Here is a 25,196-nt window from a genome sequence, read left to right on the forward strand (position 1 = left end):
TTTTGGGGGAGAGTTAAGCTATAGCCCAGGGTAGGTGATGTAGAGAATTAGTTTTTAAAATTTAATTCACAATTGGGAAAGAAGGCAACTGGGAGGAACTGAATAGTATTAGACCTGCAGCTGTTCTTCTACATCCTGGAACTCCAAAGCACATCTTTGTCATTATTTCCTTCATGGGCTTCAGACACAAGACTGAGCCAGTCCCTACCAAATGAACAAAATAAAACTGATCTTACCCTAAAGCATAATCACATAAATCAGTCATCTGACCAGTCTTATTAAACTCTTGAGGTAGAGTGCCTTTTAAATTGTGGTGCATGAATGTATGATACAGTCAAGTGATGTTCCATCTCCCTGCCCCCAGATTAGGGGAAGTCAAGCACACTTCTAACTGGTGTCTAGGGAGAGGTCTGTGTAAGAGCCAGGCCTAGAACACAGCTCTCTGAGCACCTTAGGCAGTGAACAGGCTACCAGAGACAGTGAACAGGCGCAGCAATTTGCCCAAGAGTCTGAGTTTTTTTGTGGCAACCTATGGGGACAGGGCCTATCTGGGAACTCCTGGGAAGTCTCTGTCGGACTGGGAGTGCCTGCTGTTGCCTGGTAAGGGCAAGGTAAGGGGAGACAGGGATGTGGGCCTGAGGAAGCTCTAGTGGCTTCTGAGTAGCTGTCAGGTGCCCTTGACCAAAGGGTGCCCTGAGCTGCCTTTGGAGCTGCTGCTCATTAGGGATGGTTAATACCCAAGCTCGTGTTCTCTCAAGCTGGTGCTTGAGAGAACCCTCTGTAACAGCCAGGTCTGGAGCACAGCTCCCAGACACAGCCAACAGATGCAGCAGTTTGTGTGGGAGGGTGCAAAGAAGGGGTCCTCATCTGAGTTCAGAACAGCCTAAACCTTCAGATGTGGTTCCAATGTGCCATAGGGTGCATTCTCCAGGTTTTGGAGCACCTTTCCTTGCCAGGGCAGAGACTTTAACCCAGGCAGAACATCAGATAGGGGATTCGGCCTTGCAAGTCCCAGGCTGCAGGGAGTACCCGGAGCCTCTCCCTGAGGTAGGGAGAGATGTCCTTCTTTTATGCAGGAATTGTGCTGCTGTTGAAGAGCTGTCACCAGGTGAAGGTCAGAGGAAGTCAACAGGCTGTAAAGCACGAGGGAGGGTGAGACACAGACAGATCTAGGAGGAATTGTCTGAAACACCAGAGGATTGTACTCCCATTCACAGGGTCCTTGGCAGACTGGAGAGATGAGTCAAGAGCAGCCTTGTACAATTCAGCAGAGGGAAGTGCAAAGTCCTGCAGCTGGGGAGGAACAGCCCCAGTACATGCTGGTGTCCGACTGCTGGAATGCAGCCTTGCAGCAAAGAACCTGGAGCACCCTGGTGGACACAAAAGCAAACACAAAAGCAATATGCCCTTGCCAAAAAGAAGGCTAATGGTATCCTAAGCTGTATTAGGAGGAGCGTTACCAGCAGTTTGAGGGAGTTGATCCTTCCCCTGTATTCAGCATTGGTGAGACCACACCTGGAGTGTTTGGTCCGGTTCTGGGCTTCCTTATTCTGTATTCCTTCAGTGTAATGCATTCCTTTCCTCTCCCAGGAAGCTGCAATCATGATTCTCAGTGGGTTTTTTCCCTCCTTGTTAGAAAAATAGGTCATAACCATACTACTGTAGTATTTTTGTCTATCCAATCAAGCATGATATTAAGCTCAACCTCATTTTACAAATGTTTTTGCTGTCTCCAGGAAAAATATAACCAAAAAAATGGAGATTGTAATTTACATTATTTCCAGGTGATGAACAGTTTGCAAAATTTGATTCTTTAAAGCTTTATTTATTCTTCATTTTCTTAATGCTAGGTAGAGCTATATTCTCTTAATGTCTGACTCTTGCCATTATGGTCTCAATTACAGTGTTTAGGTATGCCCAGTGATACCTTAATTAAACTACACAGCAGGTTTTGCAGAAAGGTTGCCAAAGACAACATCAATTTTGATCTTATATAAATGCAAAAATAGTATTCTCCAGTATTACTGGGGGAAGGGAGAAATAATCCTTTCATGTGGAAAATAGCTTTTTGTCATTAAGTACTTTAATTTCATCTGACTGCCCCTATCTCATGTTAAAACATTTGTTTTAGTGGGAGAACGGTTAGACCCTTCTCTGCATCAGAAGAGTTTTTTTGCTTGTATCAGGTGAGGTCATTGTGCTCTTACGGTGTGCAGAAGCAACCAGCTCTGTCCCATCTGTAGGAAGCTCCTGTACCATTTTGAAGCCCTGGATATTCATCCCATTTTGATAAATGAGAGTCAGTCAAATCTGAAGCACCCATTTTTCTAAATACCAGTTCTAAAAGCTACTGATAACAATGCTTTCGGTGTTCTGGGTTCTAGTCTTTTCAGGTTAAGCGAGACTTCTTGCTAAGCAAAATACTACACTGGAAGAGATGACTGTCCTAAGACAGAGTTGCTTGCTCTGAGTATATGTGCAGTCACAGGATGACTCCTGTTCAGTGTTCTTTTTGGAAGATGAAGCACCAGTAACTCTTCACTTCAGTAAATGAGATTCCAATTTAGAAATAAGTGTGCCAGCCCATCCTCAAAGATCAATTGGGCTTTTAAATATGCTTGCTTGCCTCTTTAATGCTCTTTGATAACTTTTTTATTTAAATCAGTTTAAAAAAATGTCAGTTTGCAAAGTATGTGTTGTGGCAACTACCACTATGCCATTTTGCATAGTGGTGGCCTGTGTAGCTGCTGCTATGATGTACAGGGCTCCAGACAATGTTAATGGGATGGGCAACTTTATCCTGAGCAGTGGTGACTGTGTTGGCGACTGCAGAAAATGATGATGCGATATGGTGTTTAATTCTCTGAACATCCTGATATGAAGCTGTCGCCAAGAGAGGAAATGTGACCCGGAGGTAATCGAGTGGGAGATAATACACTGTTGCAGCTGCCGTGGGAGTACTCCATCCAGCTCCAGTGTTCAGTTGCAAAGGATCCTCCTGGAATTGGAAAAGGTCTGGAAAGAAAGCTGCAAATGACTAAGCATGGGAACACAGGATTTATAGTGACATACTTTGTAATGACATACTTTTAATGCTTTATTTGCCAGCAGAGATGACTTGCTGCTGCTTTGCACCCTAGCAGCACAGTTCGCTACAGTCTTGAGTGTGCTGCTATGGGGTAATTGAAATAATCTTTGTCAAAAATTCTCTTCAAACAAGGAAAAGGGTTTGTGTTTTTTATAACCTGGCTAATTTAGGCAGATCAGTTTAGCATTGACCTCTGGCATGGATTTATTTCAGCTAAAAGGAAGGAGAGGGCTCGTGAGCTTTTCAAGCCATCTTTTCTGCCTTTCTTATAGCCCTTTGTAATCACAGTCTTAAGGAATGCTCAGTCTAGCTGTTCACAATTGGCTACTGAAATTCTTTATCAAACTGTATGTTTTGCCCTGTGGAGAGCACATAAAAGGGGAGGGGCTTGTTTAGTTAGATATAAACATAGAAAAACATAGAAAAATAGGACAAAATATAGCAGCTGGAAGGGAATGCTAAATGAATGTGAATAACTGTATTTAGCTTTGGAATAGGAAAAAGCAAGTTCTTTATAATATGGAAACTTGTATTTACAGCAGTTCAATGTTTGTAGAAGCAGTCTACCAGAAAAATGTACTGTTCTGATAAGTTTCACATAAGATGAATCTGAGACACCAGTGTAGGAAGAAAAAATAGGACTGCAAAGGCTGAAAGTAGGTTCTGCAAGCGTGCAGCTGCTTTGTTGGCTTGGTCAGACATTTCTGTTCAGCTTGACAACCCTTCCAGCTTTATAGAGCTACAATTTCTCATATAATTGAAGGGATGCTTGTGATACCTGGATGTATAGTATTCTGTCTGCCCAGGGGTTTCTGTCTTCATGCTGGGAAGATGATACACTTATCCCACATTTCCAAGTCTCTTGAGTTCTGAAATCACTTGGCCACACAAGTGATTTTCTCCAGAGGAAAATAATGCCTTTATGGATTACACCGGTGTGTTTCCAATCGGATCTGTAGAAAAATATCAATAAAACAAACAAACAAAACCCCTAAACCCCTACCTTGAACCACTGTTATCCTGTCTCATTGAAAGGGAGTATGTATGCAGCCGGGAGGACAGTGAGAAGAAAATTCTAGCATGTTGAAGATTTCCTTTGTTTAAAATGTCAGCAAATAAAAAGGAGAGTGTCCCTGCAGCAATTTAAGCTGGTAGACAATGTTCATTCTTTCTATTTTAAATGCTTATTTAATAGCATTACCCAGACTGAAATTACCTTTTGGACAAAAATAATACAAGTGGAACAAATAGCTTATATGCAGAGCAATTGAGTTGATGTTGCCATAGGAACCTTTATTTTTCTCTGACAGTATTTTAACAGTGTAGCCTTAATTGCATTTAATAGCATGTGTAGTTTTTTCCTTGTGAAAAACTGCATAACTGAAACTCTGCAAGACTCAAAGGACTGCAGTGATAATTTCTTATACCAGTAAAGCTGAAATACTAATGTGGTCATGAAACCAATGCATTTTCCTCTGCATAGCTGGACTATTCCTTAGCTATTTCTATTACAGTAAAGCAAAGCTATGCCAGTCAGGGTGTAGAATAAGTGATATCAACCTAGAAGAGACACAACAGAGGGTGAACTTAATAGAAATCTGTGAAATTGTGAGTGATTGGAAGGGAGAGATGGACTGAGTGTTCAGATTTCCAGAGCTGGAAGCATTGAATTAAGTTAGTAAAAGTGAGTTGCAAAGCAAAAGGTGAAGGTTTCATATGAAATCATGAATAGTAGATGTGTGGAACTCCTTGCAAGATGATGTTTGAGGTGCTAAAAATGTATGTGGGCTCAAGAACAGATAGGATAAGTCGTTCAAGAATTGCTAGAAGTAGTGGTAGCTGCGTCTGTCTAAGGCTGTCTCTGAAGCTGGAAGAAATTGGAGGTTGGGAGGGCAGTTGAAAAAGTTTTGGATAGTTCTCTGTTACCTGCTCATGGCTGTTCTTGTGGATGGAATCTTTAGCCAGAGAGATGCCTCCTTGCTCAGCCCCAATATGGCCTCCTGCCTTGTGTTACTAACATAGGTCACAACTTAATGTCTCCCAATGCTTCTACTGGTGTTAGCAAAGAAACAGAGTTTCCTGAAAAAAGGGGAGAAATGGGTGAAGAATATGTGCTGGTTATGAACAAAATGGATGTCAATCCCTTTGGTAGCTATACCTGCACGTACTCAGGCACGCTTTTTGAATTCCTGTGTTAGATGATTTAATGCCATCTGTTCCTCAGACAGGTACTCTTCTAATAGCTTAAACACAATTTTATTGGGGGCTGCAAAAGTATTTTCTTTCATTTCCAAAACACTGAACACAGACATTAAGCTATTCTCTGTGATGACCTTCAGTATTTTTAGGAATAAAATAGTGAAACTTTGGCCTAACCTCTTGTTTTCAGCTATGAAGCTTAGGTGCTTGGGGAAAAAAAAAAGTCATTGGTTCATGGAGAGGACAAAATGTAGAAACAGATCAGCTTTTTTTTGCAAGGAGAAATGTATTGCTCTCCTGATTTTGCTGATTCTTTCTTTTTTGTTTGGCATTTTGCAGTAGCAGGATGTAGAAAGGATTCTATTGTATCAGACCAGAATAGTGTAACAAAGCAGCAACATGGTTTAATTTTCCATGGGGAAGGCAGGCTTTTATCAAACTGTGTGGAAGAGAGTAGTAATGGACTAGATTTTCATTATTAATGTACTGCATGTCCCCAGTGAATTGCAACAGTGTGATGCTGATGTTCTGTGAGCAGTGGCAATGAATTGTATCATCTTTCTGAGCAAGGATTTTTGTTTCCAGTATGGAGGACTCCTTCTAGTCTGTAAAGCCAGAAACAGCAAAATGCATTTTCTTCATCTCTGCATCGCTTTTGAAGCCAGCTCATCTCCATGGCAACACGTTAGCCTGAAAGAGATGTGGAGACTGGAGAGGAAAGGACTGAGTTAGAAGCAGCCAGGCGGTGGTGTGTGTCCCTAACGTCAGCGCATCAGCCTTTTGATAGGAGGATTTCGTTAACACCCATCCAAGGCTCCTGTGCAGAGCTTCATTACAGGAGCCGACAGGGCATCTGCTTCCTTTCTGCATCCTTTTTCTAGTTTTTATTTTATTTTTATTTTTTTTTCCAAATACGCTCTCCACGCTCCTCGTTTTATTTCACTTGCGGCCTCGGTGAAGATGAGCAGCTCATTTTCAGCTTCCCGTGAGCTGCCTTGTGCTCTGGCATTTTGCAAAGGCAGGAAGGCATGGCTGCATTTCACTTGACCTTAGCAGCGAAGTGAAATCTCGTGCATGTCGCTGAAGGATACTGACTATGCAGAAATTTATCGAAGCAGATTATTATGAACTGGACTGGTATTATGAAGAATGTACGGATGGTAAATATTTTTTTTTCTAGTCTCTTGTTGCAGAATTTGGAGCTTGTAAGCCTGGAGCATCGTTATTCAGTGGTTTTAAAAAGGAAACACCTTGAAAAAGGCAGCACCCTCATGTAGCAGAGATGCCTGCGTCTCTGTTGCACCTCAGCATCTCTTCTGAGCGTGCTGGAAGAGACTGCTGTATAGCTTTCTTGTTTTTGAAGGGAGTGGCAGAGGAGCATATGCACTGTGTAAGCAATCATTGGGCAGGGGAAGGAATATTTGAAAAGCTAACTGTATGTATAATAATTCAGCTGAATTAAATTACCCTGATGGTAAGATTTGCTTTTGGTTTGAGTTTTAAGTCTGTGTTTTTTCTGCATTACCAGTATCCTGTAATATGTGTATATTCAATGTGTTAATAGGCAGTACATGTTTTCTCTCTGGTTATTTGTCCGTGAAAGACATTAAAAGCTGCAGATCCTTAAAAGCAAGCAGGTTAACTTTTTGAAGTGGAAGAATTACAAACTCTGGCAAGCATTATCTTTTGGGCCTCTTGCAATTTTTATGTAATGTTTGCTTGGGTGATTATTTCTTTATCAGAGCACCGAGTGTTTTCGTCAGGCACACGAGAAAAAGGGTAAGGAGTGGCTAAAACTGTATTCTCTGCAGCATGGAAAAATCAGGATTCCTTACTGATGGCACTCTGAAACAAAATGCAGCTTTTGGGAATGCAGTAGTTGTATATGGATTTTATTCTGGTTGAAGAGCTCAGCTTAAATGAGGCAAGTCAGAGATCACAGTAAAGCAAAGAACAGAGAGGAGTAAGGAGTGTAGGCCCAGGGGATGATGTATGTATGTAATACACAAAAATATTTCAAAAATATTTCTGTGATAGTGCTTTCATAACAGTATCAGAGGGGACATGAAGTGTAAAGATGAGGGTGACAAAATTTGAATAGGTTTTTGTGGTCTTTTGGGTGGTTTGTGCCTCTATTTTTTTCTCGGTACTAGATTTTGGAACTGAATATGATTTCAGAAGCTTGTTAAACTTGAACTTCTCTTAAGTTTAGTTGATTATTCCCGTCCAAATGTTCAAAAAGAAAAGGTGTATATTTATTTGAGAGATCTGAGCACTTTAGGTTGGATTGAATCCATTATGTAACCCTTATCCTCTAGGTTTAACCCTAGTAAATACTGTAGCATCTGATTAATCCACATGATGTAACAGGCTGAGTTGGCCTGCTTTTAGAAGCTTAAAAAACTGACTAGTTGTACTGTCAATAGAAGCTTTAGCTGATTTTTTTTTTTTTTTCTCCCCCAGGTTAAGGCTTCCACAGGTAGTCGGGTTTTTTTATGGTCCTTTGTCTGTGTGGCCCAGGTGTCATTTCTGTGCAAGTGTGGTATGCCTGAATGTCTGAACTAAGAGCTGAGCTGCTCATCAGTTTTGTCTTAAGGTGTGTACTGCACTGGGGAAACTGTGGGAGTTCCACAGTCATGGAATAAGCAACAGGTGTTGGGCAAACATTTAAATCCCTGTGGAATCAGGAACTCATGGTTGGTCTGATTCTGGGCTTACAAGTTTTCTTGTGAGTGCTGAGCCCCTACCCAGCATACTTCTTCCGTGAGCCGAGATCCACAGAAAGCCAGCTAGAGTATGTGCTAGCTGTCTGCTTGAAGTTCTCCCTTAAGAGAAAGCAGAGTTTAATGTCTGATAGTGAAATATTGCCAGCAGGTAAGGCATAATGCTTTATTACATTTTTATATTACTATTATTTTGCAATTAAAATATTAGTTTTTACATGATGAAGCATAGTGCTGTCAGTCCTCTCTCAGGTGAATGGTAGTCTCCTAGGGTTCATAGAATTTTAGGGGGTTTAGCTTTCTTTTGCTTCTCCCAGTTCAGGTGTGTGAGAGAGAAGGATTTGAGCGGTACAGTGAAAGACATAGTCTTTGGCCTTCCATATGGGCATATTAATTTGGGTTTACAATAGTATTGGCATTTACCGCTGATGGAGAAAGCTATTCTAATTGTGGCAGGAGACAAAAGGCATCTTTATAGGAAAAAACCTGGAGCTCATGACATATTATAAAAGATGCCTGCCTCTTAATGGATTTTTGATTTTTTCTACCATGTATTTGTTGATACCAAGAGTCATTTTCCTGAGATTCTTTTTACATTCAGTAGAGCAAGATAGGCAGTTGCAGCTCAGCTGACCTGTTTTGAATATCTATTTTAAGACAAATTGAAGCATAGTTGGAGAGCCAATTTTTCTGCCATACATAGAATCTCTGGAGCTCAGATGTGTGGGAGCATTTAATTGTGAATCCTAACCCAGATCACCCTTTCTGGTAAATATAACACTGGAAAACAGTGGGTGGTTCATTAAAACTAATAGAAATCATCACAAGATAGTATCCTATGGAATTATTTCTATGATCAAATTGTTCATACATTCTTTGTCAGAGTCACTGGGACTCAGAGATTTCCATTTAAAAGATGTGACTTCATTTAGTTTCCTTTATTTAGTAATTATTTCAACAGCGTATGGTTTCTTGTTCTTCAAAGAAAACTAACAGTCTAAAATTACATCAGTATATAAGGCTTTAATGCTATTATTTAACTTAAAAGTAATGAAGTGACTCACTGTTAACTCAGATGTAATGAATTTCTGTAATGACCAACACAGTAATGATTTCTTCAACTTATATTTGGTGGTGGAAATTTTTTTTTTAATACCTTGCAAAAGCAAATGAACAAATGCTATAAATTTACAATTTATAAATCTTTAGAGAGACTTCACGGGATTGGAATAATTAATTAATTAATTTGTTTACATAAGGTACTTTACAGACTTTATTTTTGGTAGGAGTACATGGAAATAGACAATAGAATGTCACACCCTGTTTGAATCACTGGTGTTAGTTAACATAACAATATATCGAAACTTCTAAAAATAACTATTATACTTTATTATAACTATTATACTATTGTACTGTGCTTTTTAGGTACATTTTTCAAGTATAAGATTTTATAATATGAGTGACAATTGTCACCTTACTTGGCATTAACAAAATATATTGTGTAGGTGGAATGGGGAGAGGGAAAGTAGCTATTTTTGTAGTAGACTCTGACAGTGCCAACGACAGAGGAAAAGGTGAAATTTTTGTAGACTTTTACCACAAAAGAAAAAAGTATAAATGTCTAGGTTCATTTAGGTGTTTTTTTAGAGAAAAACAAATACATTCTTTAAAAACCTGCACGCAACGCAACTTGCGTGGAAAAAAATACAAACCGTCCCCCAAACTACCAAACAACTAAACAGATGTGTATATACTCCTACAAATCTTTATGAATAGACTTGTCCCCTTGCCTCTCTCTTAGGCCAATATGTGTCTAATGAACAATGCTTTCTAGAGAAATCCAGATTGACTTTAGATCAAATTACTTTTCTTGTAATTTCTTCCATTACTTGTTTATTTCTACCTCAGCAATTCCATGCTAATGCATAAGAGTTCTATTGTCTACAATTCCAGATGACTTTGAATGTGCAATTGACTCTTTCCTCCTTCTTTTGTTGGCCATAAGTTTTGGCAATTTCTTGTGGAGGAAATGGTGTCTTTTCCTTTTTTCCGTGCCAATCACTGGTTTCACCTGTTGGTCGCACATGCTGAAGCTTCCAACCCTTTTTACGTTTGCCTGAACGCCTTCATCTTACTTGTTTTGACACCCCTTATCCTGCTTTTGCTCTTCTCTACAACTGTCAACCCCACCTGTGATTTTCTTCCTACTCGTGTTGAAATATTTTTACCACCTGTTCTGTTTGCAGTTACTCTTTGGGGGTTTTCTCCTCTGTTCTATTTTTCACTCCATTGAATCAATTATCAACAAGCTCCCTAACTTTCTTTTTAGCTGAACAATAGTGAACAGTGCTATTACTTGTTCTCTTTGATCTTATCATTGCCTTACTTGTATTAGTGTGGTGACCCATCATCTCCTCCATACATTAGCCCCCTCTGTCCATCCCTGTGGACAGAGTAACCCTGAATGTTAGTGGATGCTGACACTGGATATGCCATCGAAATCTGTGAGAGTCTTACTTGATAACTATGGTTAAACCTTGGTTATAATTGTGTAATTGTTGATACCATTTTCTTATTTTCTGCTTTTTGCTATGTCACTCCTTTTTCTTTATTCCTTCATTGACTCCCTGTTCTTTATCCAGTTAGACCTAAGGTACTTCTACTTAAAAGGCACATAAGGCAACGTACATTTCAGTATAGAGGTATTTTTTGTCTTTAGTCTGCTCAGCTGCTAAATATCCAGATAAGTGTCTTGCCACGTCATCCCATTTCTTTTCGTTTCTGCAAAAGTAACATGCGGTCCTTTTGATTGAGTGACAGAAGACAATTTGTGTGGGATATTGAAAGATTGGGAAACATGTGAAACCTGTAAAAATATGAACAAACTAACTTTGTTTGACCATAATATATTAATAGGAAGCACACATTCAATGACCAATTTATCTCCCCCTCTAAAAGCCCATCCCAAAATACCCACATTTCTTCATCAACATGATTTACATCCAAGTGCTGCCATTTTGTCTGCTGTTTTTAGACTTGTTTGCTTACAGAGAATCTCTTTGTTCTAAATGCAGCATTGTTAGTAATAGCTAATTGTGCAGAAGCTAGATATTTTTTATTGATAGGGGAAGGTTAAAATAATTTGAATGCATTGGAGTTCCTTGGAAATAATGAGTCAGGATATGAGGGTTTGTTTGTATTGTGTCCAGCCTCACCCTTCTTCAAACTAGCTCCTGGTTTGTGTGTTTCCTGTTTTATTGCAAAGTTGCTGAAGACACTGTACCTTAGTGCAGGCATTGCCCGAGGAGTGTGTGTCTGTGTGCTTTGAGCACTGCAACCCACTTAACAAGCTTCCTGACAGGAGTTAAATGTCTTCAACCGTTAATTCAGAGTGGTGATTGCAGCAAATATGCCAGATTTACTTTGCAGTGGCAGCCCATAAAAATCAATGTTCATTCTAGTATGTTCTGAAAGGCCCTGAGTATATGTTGACAGGAAATATTAAAAATCTCTTTTGAATCTTTCCTGATTAGATTGTATATTTTCAGAACGGTATACAATTTAGCATTTTTAAAAACATTTTTCTCCATAGCTACTTATTGTTTGGTATTTGTTGGAAACCTGGCTTGTAACCTTTAGCAAGTAAATACTCCTGCACTACTAAAGGGGCTTAATGCAGAACACACTAAAAAGGAGTCGATAGTGTGAGGGTGGGACACACATTCCTTCTCCACCCATTATAAATTTGTATCGGCATTTATCATATGCTGATATCAAAATAGGTATTGCAACACTTTTTCTCAGCTTTTAAATGTCAGAGAACTCCTGTGTGGCATGAGTTGACATGAATCATAGTTCAGAAATCAACTTGTGGGAATATTGATTTACTCTCCCTGTATTGTCGTGTATATTGGGCAGCAACATACCTGTTTTCAGTGTGTCTCCTTTATAAACTAGTTGGTTAGCTGTAGTTGAACACTTGTCAAGATTAGTGTAACTACATCATGTTTGACAGGGGTGGACTTTTCTGTCCCTAAGCTTTAAAAGCTATTTCTTGCATTCTTTTAAAATGACTTATTGTTTTGGTTACTCTCTGAGTTTCCATTTTCCAGCTATTACTGAAAAGTGATAAATTGACACTGAATGGCTAGTAGGTACTTACTGTCTGATTGTAATTATTTTTATGAATTTTGATTCACTGTTACAGGGGAGACTTGAAGACACAGAAAAGCTCTAAGGTATTAGAAACCAGAAGTGATCCTAATCACATTATTATTAAAATTATATCTTTTAATGTAATGGTGTGGGGAGAAAGGTCAGTCCTATTTTTTTCCCCCACCTGAGTTCTCTAGGCTGTTGATGCTGCTGAATATTGCAGTAAATTTTGGCAGTCAAAGGTCAAGTTGTTTAAGTTTGAATAGTAATATCTTTATTCAGAAATGAGTGTTCCACTTATGTGTATTTCATATCCTTTGGCTATTATTTATATGAACATTGTTACATTGTTTGTATAATTAAGAGTTTAAAACTTGAAACAGAATCATTCATCGTAATTGTATAAAATGAGTTCCTTCCCATCTCATCCTACCTCATACTTCCTCACCACTAGAGAAACGGTAATAGAGACATTGTTCCTACATGACCCAAACTGTTAGTTTCTGCTGGCTTGTAGTGTATTGTTTGTCTGTCTCCCTAGCAGTTGTGTGCCCCCAGAGGGTGATGAGCTGCCTTTGCCTCACAGTGCCCCCACTTTGTCTGCAAATGCTTTGCCTCGTGACGCAGATAGGAATGCTTTCTGCAAGCAGGAAAGGGCACCTGTTTGCTATTGAAAGTAAGGGAGGTAGCTTGGCAAGCATTAAATATCTATACCTGCAAAAAGTTAAATAAGAAAGTTAACCTGCCCTATTAGTCAAGATTAGCAAATACAACCTGTTGGAAACCAAGAGGTCAGAGCATGGGAGATTTGTTTCTTGTTGAACAAAGAAGAGATATGTACACCCTTGAAAATTCTCTAGGGTGCCATATGTGGACTTGTGAGATATTTCTTTTCCCACAGCAGACTAAGAGTAAAGATGACTGTGGAAAACATGATATTTGACAGTGATATGTCATTTAAGTGCTTTGTACAAGTGTAATCTTTTTTTTTTTTTAATAAAAGCAATAAGAAAGCTCCTTTCCCCAGCCTAGTTCTTCACACAATGGTTTAAGCATGTGGTGGACACTGCAGTCAGACTGTACTGTACAATAGCCCTGGGTATCAAAATCTCTGCTGGGTGGGATTGGCATGTGTGCATGTACAGGCTCAGGCTTCACTACTCCAGTGAGATCTATGTAACTTGGAGCATTGGGCAACCTGAGAGGTGATTTATAACTCCCTGACGGTGCACACCCTTTCCCAGGTGTGACAGTCAGAGGCTGGGTCAGACTTCTGTGTGGAGACACTTGTGGGGAGCTACCACTTCACTCGTAAGAGCAGGGGCAGAACAGAGAACCTTGTTGACATGAGCAGTGCCAGGGAGGAGGCTTTTAGCCCACTAACTTTGGCTGAAATATGTTAGTGGAGCTTTTGAGCAAAAACTGGCTACTGTCAGAGCTGGTATGAGAAACAACATAAACCTTTTAGTAATTATTAGACAGATGGTCTCTTCCCTCCTCCACCCCATCTGTACAACACAAAGCTGTTGTGCTAAGGACAAACACTCCAGTCACTCAGGAGCTCCCTGGCTGAGCATGTGAGTAAGGAAAGATGGTATCCTGCTTTGTGGAGACCTTGCTTTGCTCTCCCCGAAGATACAGCCTCCGAGGGAATGACTTCCCATCTCCTGTGAGACTAAGGCATCATATCGTGTCTATCTGGGATAACTTCAGCAATGTCAGTAAACGAAGAGGAAAGCTACGAATATGACTGTGAAAAGGAAAAAAAGAGGGAATGCACTTTTGACAGGCAGAGTCTTGATATCTTGGAAGAAGGTACTTTTCACCTTTTGTTTTTAAACTTTCATGGTAGTAGCATATGGCAACATATAAATGATCTGAGTGATGTTTGTGGGTTAAATCTACTAAATTTTGCTTTTTTTAATGTGTAGACAGTACATTTGGATGAAATACTAAGAAAGTACTAATAAAAAATAAGATAAATCTTAATTTATATATACTTCTTTAAAGAAGAAATACATGGTCAACAGATTTAGACTGTGCAATACCTATTTTGTAATGGAATTGTAGTGTGTTTTTCTGTATGTACATTGTGTGTGTCTTATGAAATTTATGGCAGCTTAGGTTGCCATTCCCAACAGGTACTTCTAAAGGAACAGAGCAACAATTTCGTGCTTATCAATGAATTTGAAAGCGCATAGACAGAAATGATCCAAGTATGGGATCTTAAACTTTCAATAAAACAAACAACCCAAAAATCTTGTCATACTTTATGGAAATAATGGACATCTACTGTATTGCAGGCAACTGGCCTGTTCAAAGGGGAATGGGAACGGGAATGTGTGTGCTTTGAAAATCCTCCTGTGCACCTGCTCTATAGAGAGCATACCTATGCTAGGGCTGCTTCCAGCCAATCTGGCAACCTTTTTTCAGGGCTTCAGGTACCAGAAGCTGAATGCACCATATCTGTTAGTTCATGTGCTGCAGATTTTGCTCTAAAATAGCAGTTTTGTGGTAGGGAACTGTTACTTCCAAGTACGCTATTAGAAGGCTGATGTAAAGGTGCATTGAAAGGTTGTTAGCACAGAGAATGCAACCTGCTGTGGATTTACACCCTTATTCACCTCGTGGGAAACACTTCCTGTGTCCAGAGTCTTGGTGAATGAAGTGTGCTTTTTGAATCCTGTTGCAGAGGACTTCCCTGTAAAAACTTCATCACAGATGAAACTTTGTTTCAGACCTAGTCAGTCAGTAAATTATCCATCGTTCTTGTTGTGGGTCTCTGAAGGAAGCCGAGATAACTTGTGTGTCTGCGCAATAGAGAAAGGTGCTGGAGAGAACACTGGTAAAAGGAAAATTTAAAACTGGGGATTGGGGTAGAGAGGAAGCTTATCAAGGGAGGCCTGACATTGTTTTATGTTTTATTTCTCGTTTTTTAGTGATTAAATGGTTTCTGAAGCATACATCATGCTGTTCTTATTCTTGCTGTTGACTTTTTTTCATCCAGATCTAAGGATGGTCTGAAACTGTTGTTGATTTTGAGAGAAAAAAAAAAAAAAAGGTTGAGTTAGAACTGGGATAAATTTAACCTTGTCTTTCTACAATGTCTTCCTCTCAAAAGCTCAGTACATATTTGAAATACCTTCTAAAGATGCCTTCTCCTTTCCACCTATATGTTCATGTCACCTGCACACTCAGTGTAGCGGAGATACAGATACACAAAAATGATATATGGTATTTCTACATATGTTTGCATGTGGGCGCACTTACAAGGGTAGTATTAAGAGAATGGATGAGTCAATCTATAAGTAAAGCAGCTGGAAATGTCAGCATGTAGCCTTTTCATCCTGAACAAAAGAAACATTTTAACCGTGTCTAGCTGTAAATCTGGTATCAGAAATGGAAAATCTGAGGATATGCTTCACTCGAACCATTTATAGTTATTAAAAAGAAAAGGATAAAAAATGTGTAATTAGCACTCCTTAACTGTTTGGCCTATTCCATGTACAGAATGTGTACTACTTGACTATTATTTCCGCGATCATTTTAATGGAGTGAGGTTTTTCTCGGTCCTGACATTTTGATCCTGTAACTGCCTTCAGTCCTGTTTCTGGAGCCTGTCACTGCCTTACACCTGGCAGCATTACAGAGTTGGCTCTCTTGATGAGGATGGGAGGCACCTTCATAAAGGTCTGGGCAGTCCTTGAACAGTCCTACAGTCAGTGCATTGCTTTAGAGCTGTAAAGTTACCTGACAGCAATATGTTTACCCTAAATTTGATAAGCTAGTCTCAGGGCTGACTGCAGTGAAACTTTGCTCAGGGATATCTGTTGATAGTGTCTACTCAGTTTTTGTTCATAAAGAAGCCTGAACTGTGAAAGGACAACCTGTCAGTTTTCTTTGATTACTGATTTGCTGCATTAGCTGTTTCTGAAAGGGGGCTGTGTTTTGATTTTTGCTTTTGCAGCTGAGACAGGAAAAAGACTATTACCTATTTCAGACCTATCATGGCAGCCAGTCATTACTATTTCAATTTACTAATGTAACAAATTAGAAGTCCTCTTTATCTAAAGTACTTGGTAAATGCAGACAAAGAATCTATCTCTAGTTTAATTAAAAAGAAAAAAAAAAGTCTTGGGATCACTGTTAAAATCTTAAGTTCAGGTACTCCAGGGGTCTGACTTTAAGAACCTGTAAAATATCTGTTTTATCTTACAAAGACATTGGCTAGAATGGAGGACTCTGGAATCTGCGAACAGTAAAGCAAAAAAACTGGAGACTAGTAATTCTTGAAAGCTTTGGCACAACCAATCCCTTCCAAAGAGTTGGAATAGGAAAAAAAATCACCTATTTAAGAAAGGAGACAACGGGCAATGCATGGATTACAGGCTTGTAACTTCATTTTAGTATTTCTAGATTTACAGTCCGGATCCTGGTTTAAACCTTTCACCCACTTACTAGTTGCATTGACTGCAGTCAAAACATTTCTTGACAAGAAATGAATGGAAGAGAATGTCAGGACAGTAACTCAATGGCTAGTAATACGAACTCCTACAAAAAAAGTTTAACTTTTGACAGAAGAGCTATACTGAGCTGTATCTGTAAATGGTGTATCCATTAAGGCAGTGGCAGGTTCTCTCCAGAGACTATTTCTTATCTCCTTAGTTTCACTTCGTGGCTGTATTTTCCAAGTTACCACATTTGATCTGCATTTATGCTAATAGAAGGAACAAACGTGTGATGTTTTTGTTGAAATTTCTTTTAACTTGATTTTTCATTCATCACAAGAAAATTCGATGCAGTTTGTGTCCTACTTAGAGGAAGTACTTTCAAATGATTCCCCACCCGAGGTTTCAGGCATAAGCATTAGAAAAGAAGTAGCAGCAGAAAGGTTTTTTTACAAACCTGAGATTAATTAATAACAAAAGTTTGTATGTGAGTCTTTAATATTGGATTTGCTAAGCTGTCTGAATACTGTATGAGAGAACTGTAGTAAACAAACACCCTTTGAACCATAGCCTTGAACAGCAAGATAAAATCTCTCCTTCTAGAAGCATCAGTAACTGCAGCTTAATATTAAAAGATTAATTTGCAAACTGTGCCATTGTAATCACAGAAAGCTAGTCTGTAACATTAAGAAAAAAATCTGTTGGCATTGTCTGCTGAACTCGCTGACTATGTATCGCTCACAACATCATGTTCTTCCAGACTCCTCCATGGGGCTCGCCCACAGTGTGACCTGACAGTTGTGAAGCAGTTGGCGCGCTGTGACCGCTCTTTATCTCTCTAACCAGGGTCACACCACCTGCTGAAATCCCCGTCTGCCTTCTGGAGCGTCTGGCCTGCTCTTGTGCTTGGGAAGCAGTGGGGAAGGCTGAGGGAACTGCTGGTGTGTAATGATAAGATTCAGACTTCTAGCAAGTTGAGCCTTGGAAGCACATTCTTCAAGCTCCAGTGACAGTAATCTCTTAACATTTTTAAGCTCTTTAGATGAGCGTGTTTTATTTAGGCTGTCTCAAATGTGACAGGCGACAACAGACCTGAAGCCTCTGCCCCAGTTTAGCCAGGGCTGCCAAAAATGCCTTTTCAGTGGAGGAGAAGCTACCATGTTTATCTTTACTGTGTAGAGTCTTTCTAGTCTGTATCAGTAACAGCACATTTTAGGTATAACTTTTTCTGAGTTTGTTTGAAAGGTAGTATGCATAATATGGCAGTTTCAGAATTCCTCATGTGCTTGGCTGGAATAGATGTAGTGCTCACAGTTACCAGTGCCAGAGCGGAACTATCAGTGGCTCTGAAACTGAAGCTGTGATTTTTAGCAAGTGCTTTATCCTTGAAGTGTAAAAATAGCCTTTCAGAAATTAATCCAACGTGAGCTGAGGAGTCCGAATCTGCCAGGGTCTTCGATTGCTAGTGCTTGCCAAGTGGCAGCAGGGAGCACGGCTGGTCAGTCAGCACCACTGTGTGTGTGCTGTGCCTCTCCGCGTGCTACATTTAAGATGCGAGGCAGAAGCTGTTTGTGAGGCAGAGCTTCTCATGATAAAGCAAGAATATAGTAGGCCTTGCCATAGTTAAAGGCTTTGGGTAGGGAACTTACCAAAAAAAACAGTGTCCCCCCCACCACCTTGCCAGTAAAAAGTATCATTATTAAAATGACCGGAGATCTGTGCTCCATGAACAGTATTTCCTTCTTCTGGTGTGGTTTTTGAGGAAGTCAGTTTTGATAGTAGGGAAATTCTCATGCACTAGGGCCTTTACTGTTAGACTCTGTAATTATACAGGCCCATATTATCTGCCCCAAAAGTGAAACTTTACAATAACATCTTCGCCCTGCCGTGTTACCCAGTAGTTGGAAATAGATGGGAAGAGGAGCAGTGGGAGCTGAGCTTTCTTTTTCAGCAGTGGCTGCTCTCTTCTAGTTTTTTAGTTTGCCCCTGGTTGATAGGTTTCAAAAATGACAAGGGAATATGCACTGAGGAGAGATGCAGGGAGCAGCAGCTGAGGACACCTGTGACTGCTGGCTCCTGTGATTCATTTTTTTGCTTCCTTCTACCTGAATCCTTTGTTTGGTGGGTGGTGGCTCATTGCAGAAGCTGCCAATAGTGGTATTCTTGTTCTCCTTCCCTTCTATGGCTGTTTTCTCTTCCTGGAAATATACCTTTCCTCTAAGCAACATGCTTAGTTGTGTGACTTTCTGGGACCAATCCAGGAAGGTACATGTGTTCCTCCATCTCCCTGAGCATCTTCAGCTTGGGAATCAATGCTTGGTTGTTGCCGAGCTCAGAGCCTGAAAGAGGCTGAGTACATCCTTTCAGCTGTACTCACATTCAGAAACACAGGAATGTGGGTATCAGTAAATTTGCAAGCTTTAAGAGAGTATGAAAATGGTGCTAGGTACTTCAAGGCAGAGGAAATATTTGATCTGTGTTTGATCTTATTTGTGTGTTTGGCTTTAAACTGCAAGTATGTCCCCGGTAGCATGTATTTAGTGTTGTCATGAAACTAAGGTCATGGGACCTTTCTCTGTTCCTTGTTTCCTGTTCTGGATCTGTGACATTAGCTTCAAAGCAGTTACCAAAACACGTTCTTCAGCTTTCTTTTTAGAATTCTGTGGTTCTTCCACTTGCTGTAGCATTTTATTTTGTTTTATTTTATTCTTTCTGTGTTGTCTATCAGCCTTCTCCATAAGCTGAGATGCAAAGTGTATTTGATTTGGCTGTTTGCATGCATCCATGCATTTAGACACTATGCTCCCCTATCACCCTCAAGCAAAACTACTACTGGTTTGCAAGTGAACAAAACCAGGTCAGCACTGTAGGTTTTGCATTACGAGGCACTGTCCTTCATTTGCTCTTGTTTTATCTTTACAGCAGTGTTACCAGGCTCTTATACTCATGAGAAACTACAGGAGGCTAGAAACCCACTAAACAGAATCCATTAGAGATTGGGGGGGGAGTACTTTTCCTGTCTGTATTTCACTGATGACACCTCTAAGTGATTTTTTTAAAATATACTATTTTAAAAATATCAGACTGATAAAAATCAGTCTTTTTCACTGATAGATTTTTTTGATCACTAAGGAAATGAAAGTTACTGTACTAGGAATTGGCCAAATGTTGTCATGTAATCTATGGAGGCTGAATCACAATTTTTAGATACTTCTGAATTTTTTTTTTATTTTTTAATCCTGCTTCTGAATTGCACTCTCCCCTCAGTTTTCACCTTCTCTTCCCCAAAAGCCTTGTTGGTTTCTGAGTGATGAAAAGCAACACCTCTTTACAAGTTTGTAAAGAACTTCCAGTAAAGGACTTCCAGAAGGAAGTCCTTGCTTTTAGTTAGTAGCTCTATTTCCTCAGTATTAGTAATTTCCTAGTAATAGTAGTATGGGCAGTAGTTGACTGAAGGAGGAATTGCATTATATGCAGTCTGTTGAAGTTTATTTCCACTTGGATGCTGATGAGGATGCATAAAAGAACATTTCTGCTTTGAAACCCTTTCACATTGGCAGAACTGTATATGAAGAGCTCTGTTTTAACAATGATCAAAAGAACTTCGATGCAAATTTCAAGATATAAAAGCTATTGGTGATTAGATTCTACTTCCCTGCTAGTAGTGTCTGTTGTGATAAGGCTGTGGTGTTACCCTGCCATGTTAAGGTTTTCATGGGAAGTCCTGAAGGAATAACCAAGGGAGTAGCCACACAAATCAACCTTTATCACTCTGCCAGCTGAGTGACTTAATCCTGTCTGTGGGAACACCGTCCTTTATCAGCTTGGATATTAGGAAGGTTATATATTCACCTGAATTAGGACAGTGTGAGGTTGGCAGTCCTACTCAATGGTGATTGTTAGTGCTAGGTACAGAGTTGAAATGATCTTGCTAATGAGAGTATCAAACGTTATTTTACAGTAGTGATGGAATGTTGTAACCAAGGGAACTATTTAGTGTGCGGTTGTTTTTGAAACCTGCTGGCGTCAAGGTTTCTGATAGATGTTTTATGGCATGACTTATGAACTTACTATATTTAAAACAAAATCGAGTTTATGATTATATCGATTTGTTTGTGTGTGAATAGTCGTCTGGACATTACACCTTCTGTTTTTATGTGAAGTTTTTATAGCAAACCTCTTTGTTTATTATAGCTGATGTTCTGTGCAAGTTACTGCATTTTTTTCTGTGAAATCCTGTTTAGTCTGCTTTTGACTAATATAGCATGTAGTTTACAGATGCACTTTTTTTTGCTTGTGTAGTAGGATAGTTATTCTCTCTATTGCTCTGTAATGTTTGTCGGATAATTACTTTTTACTGTTACCATTTTCAGGCTTGGTTTTTTGCGGAAGTGCAGTTATCTTCTGCATACTTCTGAATAGCATTTTTTGGAGTTCATTGGCACTACTGATGTCACCTAATATTGTAAATGTTTTCAGGATGTGATCCTCAAAAGTAGAATTAGAGAAACAGGAAAATGAACAAAGAAATTGAGCTTCTTGATATATTATTCATGTGCCTTAGCGGTGATCAACTGTGCATTTGTGTATATGCAGATTGTATAATTATGAGTTGGGTAGTGTTGTTTCCTTAGTGTGACAGACTTATCTCCTGGTAATGTTACTGTGCACTTGTTCTTTTTTCTTCCCCCCACCATTTAAATCTTATTAGGTTTTATCTGTCTCTCCCAACCCCCCTCCCCGCCTTAATGTTCGCTAGAACAACATTAGCTAATCTGTCAGACTGAGATTTAATTGACATTGTCAAGGGTAAATCCCCTGAAGACCAATTCATGCTACAGCAGCCTGATAACTCATGGTCCATGTGATACACTGAATTTCATTAACAGTCCTTTTTTTCCATAATTACAGGGTTTGAGGAATAAGTATAGCTGAAAATAAAAAAAACAGAAGGGTAGAACAAAAAGTACTGTTCTTTACTCTGATCATTGGTGGATTTTTAGAGAACTTGTTGACTTCTAGATAAGTCAGTATAGCTTCTTAAAGGATCATCTATGGTGATAGACTGAACTGCTGCATATTTTCTTCAGTCTATCAAAACTCCTGGTTCCACCTTAGTGATTAATCATCTCATCCAGTCTAAGTAAATATTGTTTATGAGTGGTACTATGGTCACTGTAGTGTGGCCTGGGAATTAAAAGACCCGTTTCTTATTTTCCGTGGATTTTATATTTACTTTACTGTCTTATACCATAAAACCCAGTTCTTACCAACTTTATATGACATAGTATCTTCCTGTTGAACAGTGTTCCTAACAGTATTAGAGTTGCTTATTCATGGATTAACTCTACTGCATGTCATACAATGAGTAGGTGACGTGATATAATCCTAATTATGTGTCTAAGAACATTTGTTTTGACTTCTTGTTGTTTTTGGTTTTTTTTTAAATAAACTCAAGACATTTGTATTCAGAGAAGAAAGCTTTAACTTTTTAACAGTTTGTTCGGCCACTGGCGACAGTATAAGAAAACATTTGCATTCTCAGTGTGATGTGAGGCTTTGATAATTTTTTTGAGAGTGGGTTTAGTGTTTTTAGGGGTTTTGTTTGGTTGTTGTTTTGTTTGGTTCGGGATTTTAGCTCTTGATATGCTTACCCAAAAGTTGATGTAAGTACTTTTTATGATGAAAACTTATGCAGACTTAAACTTAGATGGATATTTCTTGCAGAGGATAGGAGTTGGACTTCTATGATCCTTGTGGGTGCCTTCTAACTCACAGTATTCTATGATTCTCTCCCAATAGTATTGCCAATATGATTAATGTTTTGTTTTATTTCCTTACAGTTTTATGTGCTGAAAGAGTGGGCCAGATGACTAAAACATACAATGACATAGATGCTGTAACACGTCTTCTTGAAGAGGCAAGTATTTAATTTCTTTAAGGATCTATACACAGTATGAGAATGTAATACAGAAATTTTGTGGTACCACTACTCAAGATTGACTGTAGGCGATCCTCTAGTGAGAAGGAATAAGTGCACTGAGTGTATGTGTACTTTATCTCATTGGTAAAGTAAATATTCTTTCTAAGTAAAAGTCCTTTGTTTACCTCAATCACATGTATTCATTACTTGTTTTTATTTTTCAGTTGAGGCCTTTTAACTTGTTTTTGGCCAAATGTTTTCCCTAATGAATGAGGAGGAGGAGGGGGAATCGTTTTAAAATGGCACATATTTTTACAGTACTTTTAAAGCTAAGAGTGTCATTTTTGATGGATTTATTCACTTCAGAAAATAATGAAAATAATTTACAGTCTAGTATTCATAATTATTATCTCAAATAATGTCTTTCCAGAGAAGTAGATAGACACAAAATTAGAAAATATCTAATACTCCATTTGTCTCCTTTTCTTTGCCTCACGTTTGGTTGGTCTGATTGTTCTTTCTGGGTTCTTTTAATACCATTCTTATGTAAGCTGTTATTCCTGTAGTCCTTGGCACTCAAGAAATGTCAAAAATCAAATGTCACAGTACAGTACTTATGTTCAATAAATATAATAACAAATCATTTGAGTGAAATTAACTGCTATTCTGTAGTGAACTTGTGCAATGATTTTCCAAAGAATGTTTATGAGTAATTCTTTAGGTGAAAACTGTTATAATTGTATTAGTTCATGGCTGAGTGTAATGTAATCCTTCATATTTAATTGCTTGCTTATTACAATAGCAGTGTAAAAATGGGATCTGTTTAACCAAGATACATTGGGTGGTCTGTTCTTCCTCTAATTCTACAAGGAAACAAGCATGGGAATGAATCCTTTCATCTCCCACCTGTGCTTGATACAGTTCAACTCAGTACAGTCTTACATTTTATGCTTTGAGCCAAACCCATTTAAACATCTCTGTACAAAATATCTATTAAAACTGATGCTTTACCCAAAGACTTGTCCTGGAATAATTCATCAATTCGTAGTAGCAGTCTGCTACCTGTTTGTGTCCTGTTCTCTTTGCCTTGTTTGGCTGAGATTTGCTGTACTTTTTCTGTGGCTCCTTCTAGTAATGATGCAGCATTCTGCCAAACTGTTTCCTCCCCTGAGTCCATGCAGCCAAATGTCTGTAGATCCAGACATCACACTCATGGGAGCAATGCTTGAAGGACTTGCTGAGCCAGTGTTTTAAAGCTTCCCACCTGTATGATGGCAAGGGAAAAATGACAGGAGTGTGTAATATGTGAAACGTTAATTAAAAAAAATACTTTCACTGAGCCTTTTTTTTTATTTGACCATCATTTCTGATGAAGTTACTCTATTCATAGGGAGAGGTGCATTTACTGCACCTTTCTCTCTTCTCCAGATAATAGCTATTGCAAGAGATTACATCCATTTGCAGAATTTAACTCCTTCTGTTACCTTCACACAAACAAGTGAGCAAAAGAAAAAAACCTACCTCTTGTCTGTCCTTCATGTTGGCAAGCTTCAAATGATTGCATTACAAAGGTGATAGGATAAAAGGTGCAGCATTTGGGAAGGTAGGAAAGGGAAGATCTCTAAACAGCATGTGTGCATGTGCAGATGTTTTGAAAATCTGTGCCTGTTGTCCTGAAATTAAGCAAAAGGAATGACATCAGGCCTGCCTGGGTACATGGTAAGAAAAGGAGCAGATTCCTTCATGAATGCTTTCTCATCCCTTTCTAATAATAGTGTAAGTGTGTCCTGCTTCCCAGTATTTTTTTTTACACATTTCTGTAATAAATCAGTTCTTTATCACTAAGTGACTAAGAGACCTGTCCCCAAACTGAGATTTAGAGCTGAATTACTAAAAATTGTGTAGGAAGTCTAGGGAGGTTAATTGAAGAGCCTGGAAATGCACTTAAATTCCTCAAATTTGAGGTTAGAAACCTTGCTGCTAGATAGCTCTTACTCTGTACTCAAAACTGTAACAATATATTTCTTCCACTTTGTATTTATGAAGTGAGCCAAATTAGTAAACAATAAGTTGGCTTGATACATAAACCAAACGTTTTTTGGGTAACTTCATTGTTCTGAAAGATTGTACATAAGATTACATAAAGATTTTATGGCTAGATAATACCAGTAGTTTTTAATGCAAATATAGGTCTGACCTTCAGAAACCATTTGGAAAATGCTATTTGTAGATGCATCAGTGATTGATAACCTCTCTTTTTATTTACTGGTTATTGTATGACTTCTTTTTCTACTACGAAAGCCTCTTCATTCAAATTCGTTGGCTTCTAATCCATATGATCAGCAACTGTAGGTTTTGTAGGCTTTGTCATTAATGTATACATGACATAAGGCAGCATTTAGTCATAAAATCTGGATGATTTTTAGTGCCAACCCCAAACAGTATTTTCAGTACCAGGGAGAAAATTCTGCCTCAAATTGTGTTGAACTAAAGATATGTGTGATGTTAACCGGAGCACCATTTTACCACTATTTTAAGGATCTAGTAATTGAATAAGAAAATGATAAATAGAAATTCTTAATGAATGGCACAAAATTCTATGCCTTTTAATATCCTCTCACACGCAAATTACAACCCCACATATCAGCTTCTGCAAAGCA

General features: G+C 38.8%; 1 protein-coding gene across 6 annotated transcripts in view; it reads left to right on the forward strand.

Annotated features, from left to right (window-relative positions):
* TRAK1 (trafficking kinesin protein 1) overlaps window positions 1-25,196 on the forward strand; it is a 104,080-nt gene that overhangs the window by 40,535 nt on the left and 38,349 nt on the right. For 4 of the 6 annotated variants that reach the window (XM_018075391.3, XM_018075388.3, XM_018075389.3 and 1 more), the window contains exon 4: window positions 22,457-22,533. In XM_018075391.3, the coding sequence (XP_017930880.1) occupies window positions 22,457-22,533 (77 nt within the window). Of the gene's footprint in view, window positions 1-6,101; window positions 6,448-22,456; window positions 22,534-25,196 lie in introns of those variants that run through there. The other 2 variants (XM_018075390.2, XM_025895431.2) reach the window with 1 other exon arrangement.

The sequence above is a fragment of the Manacus vitellinus genome, unplaced genomic scaffold (assembly GCF_001715985.3).
Source record: "Manacus vitellinus isolate BGI_N305 unplaced genomic scaffold, ASM171598v3 scaffold_3_pilon, whole genome shotgun sequence".
Classification (NCBI taxonomy): Eukaryota; Metazoa; Chordata; class Aves; order Passeriformes; family Pipridae; genus Manacus; species Manacus vitellinus.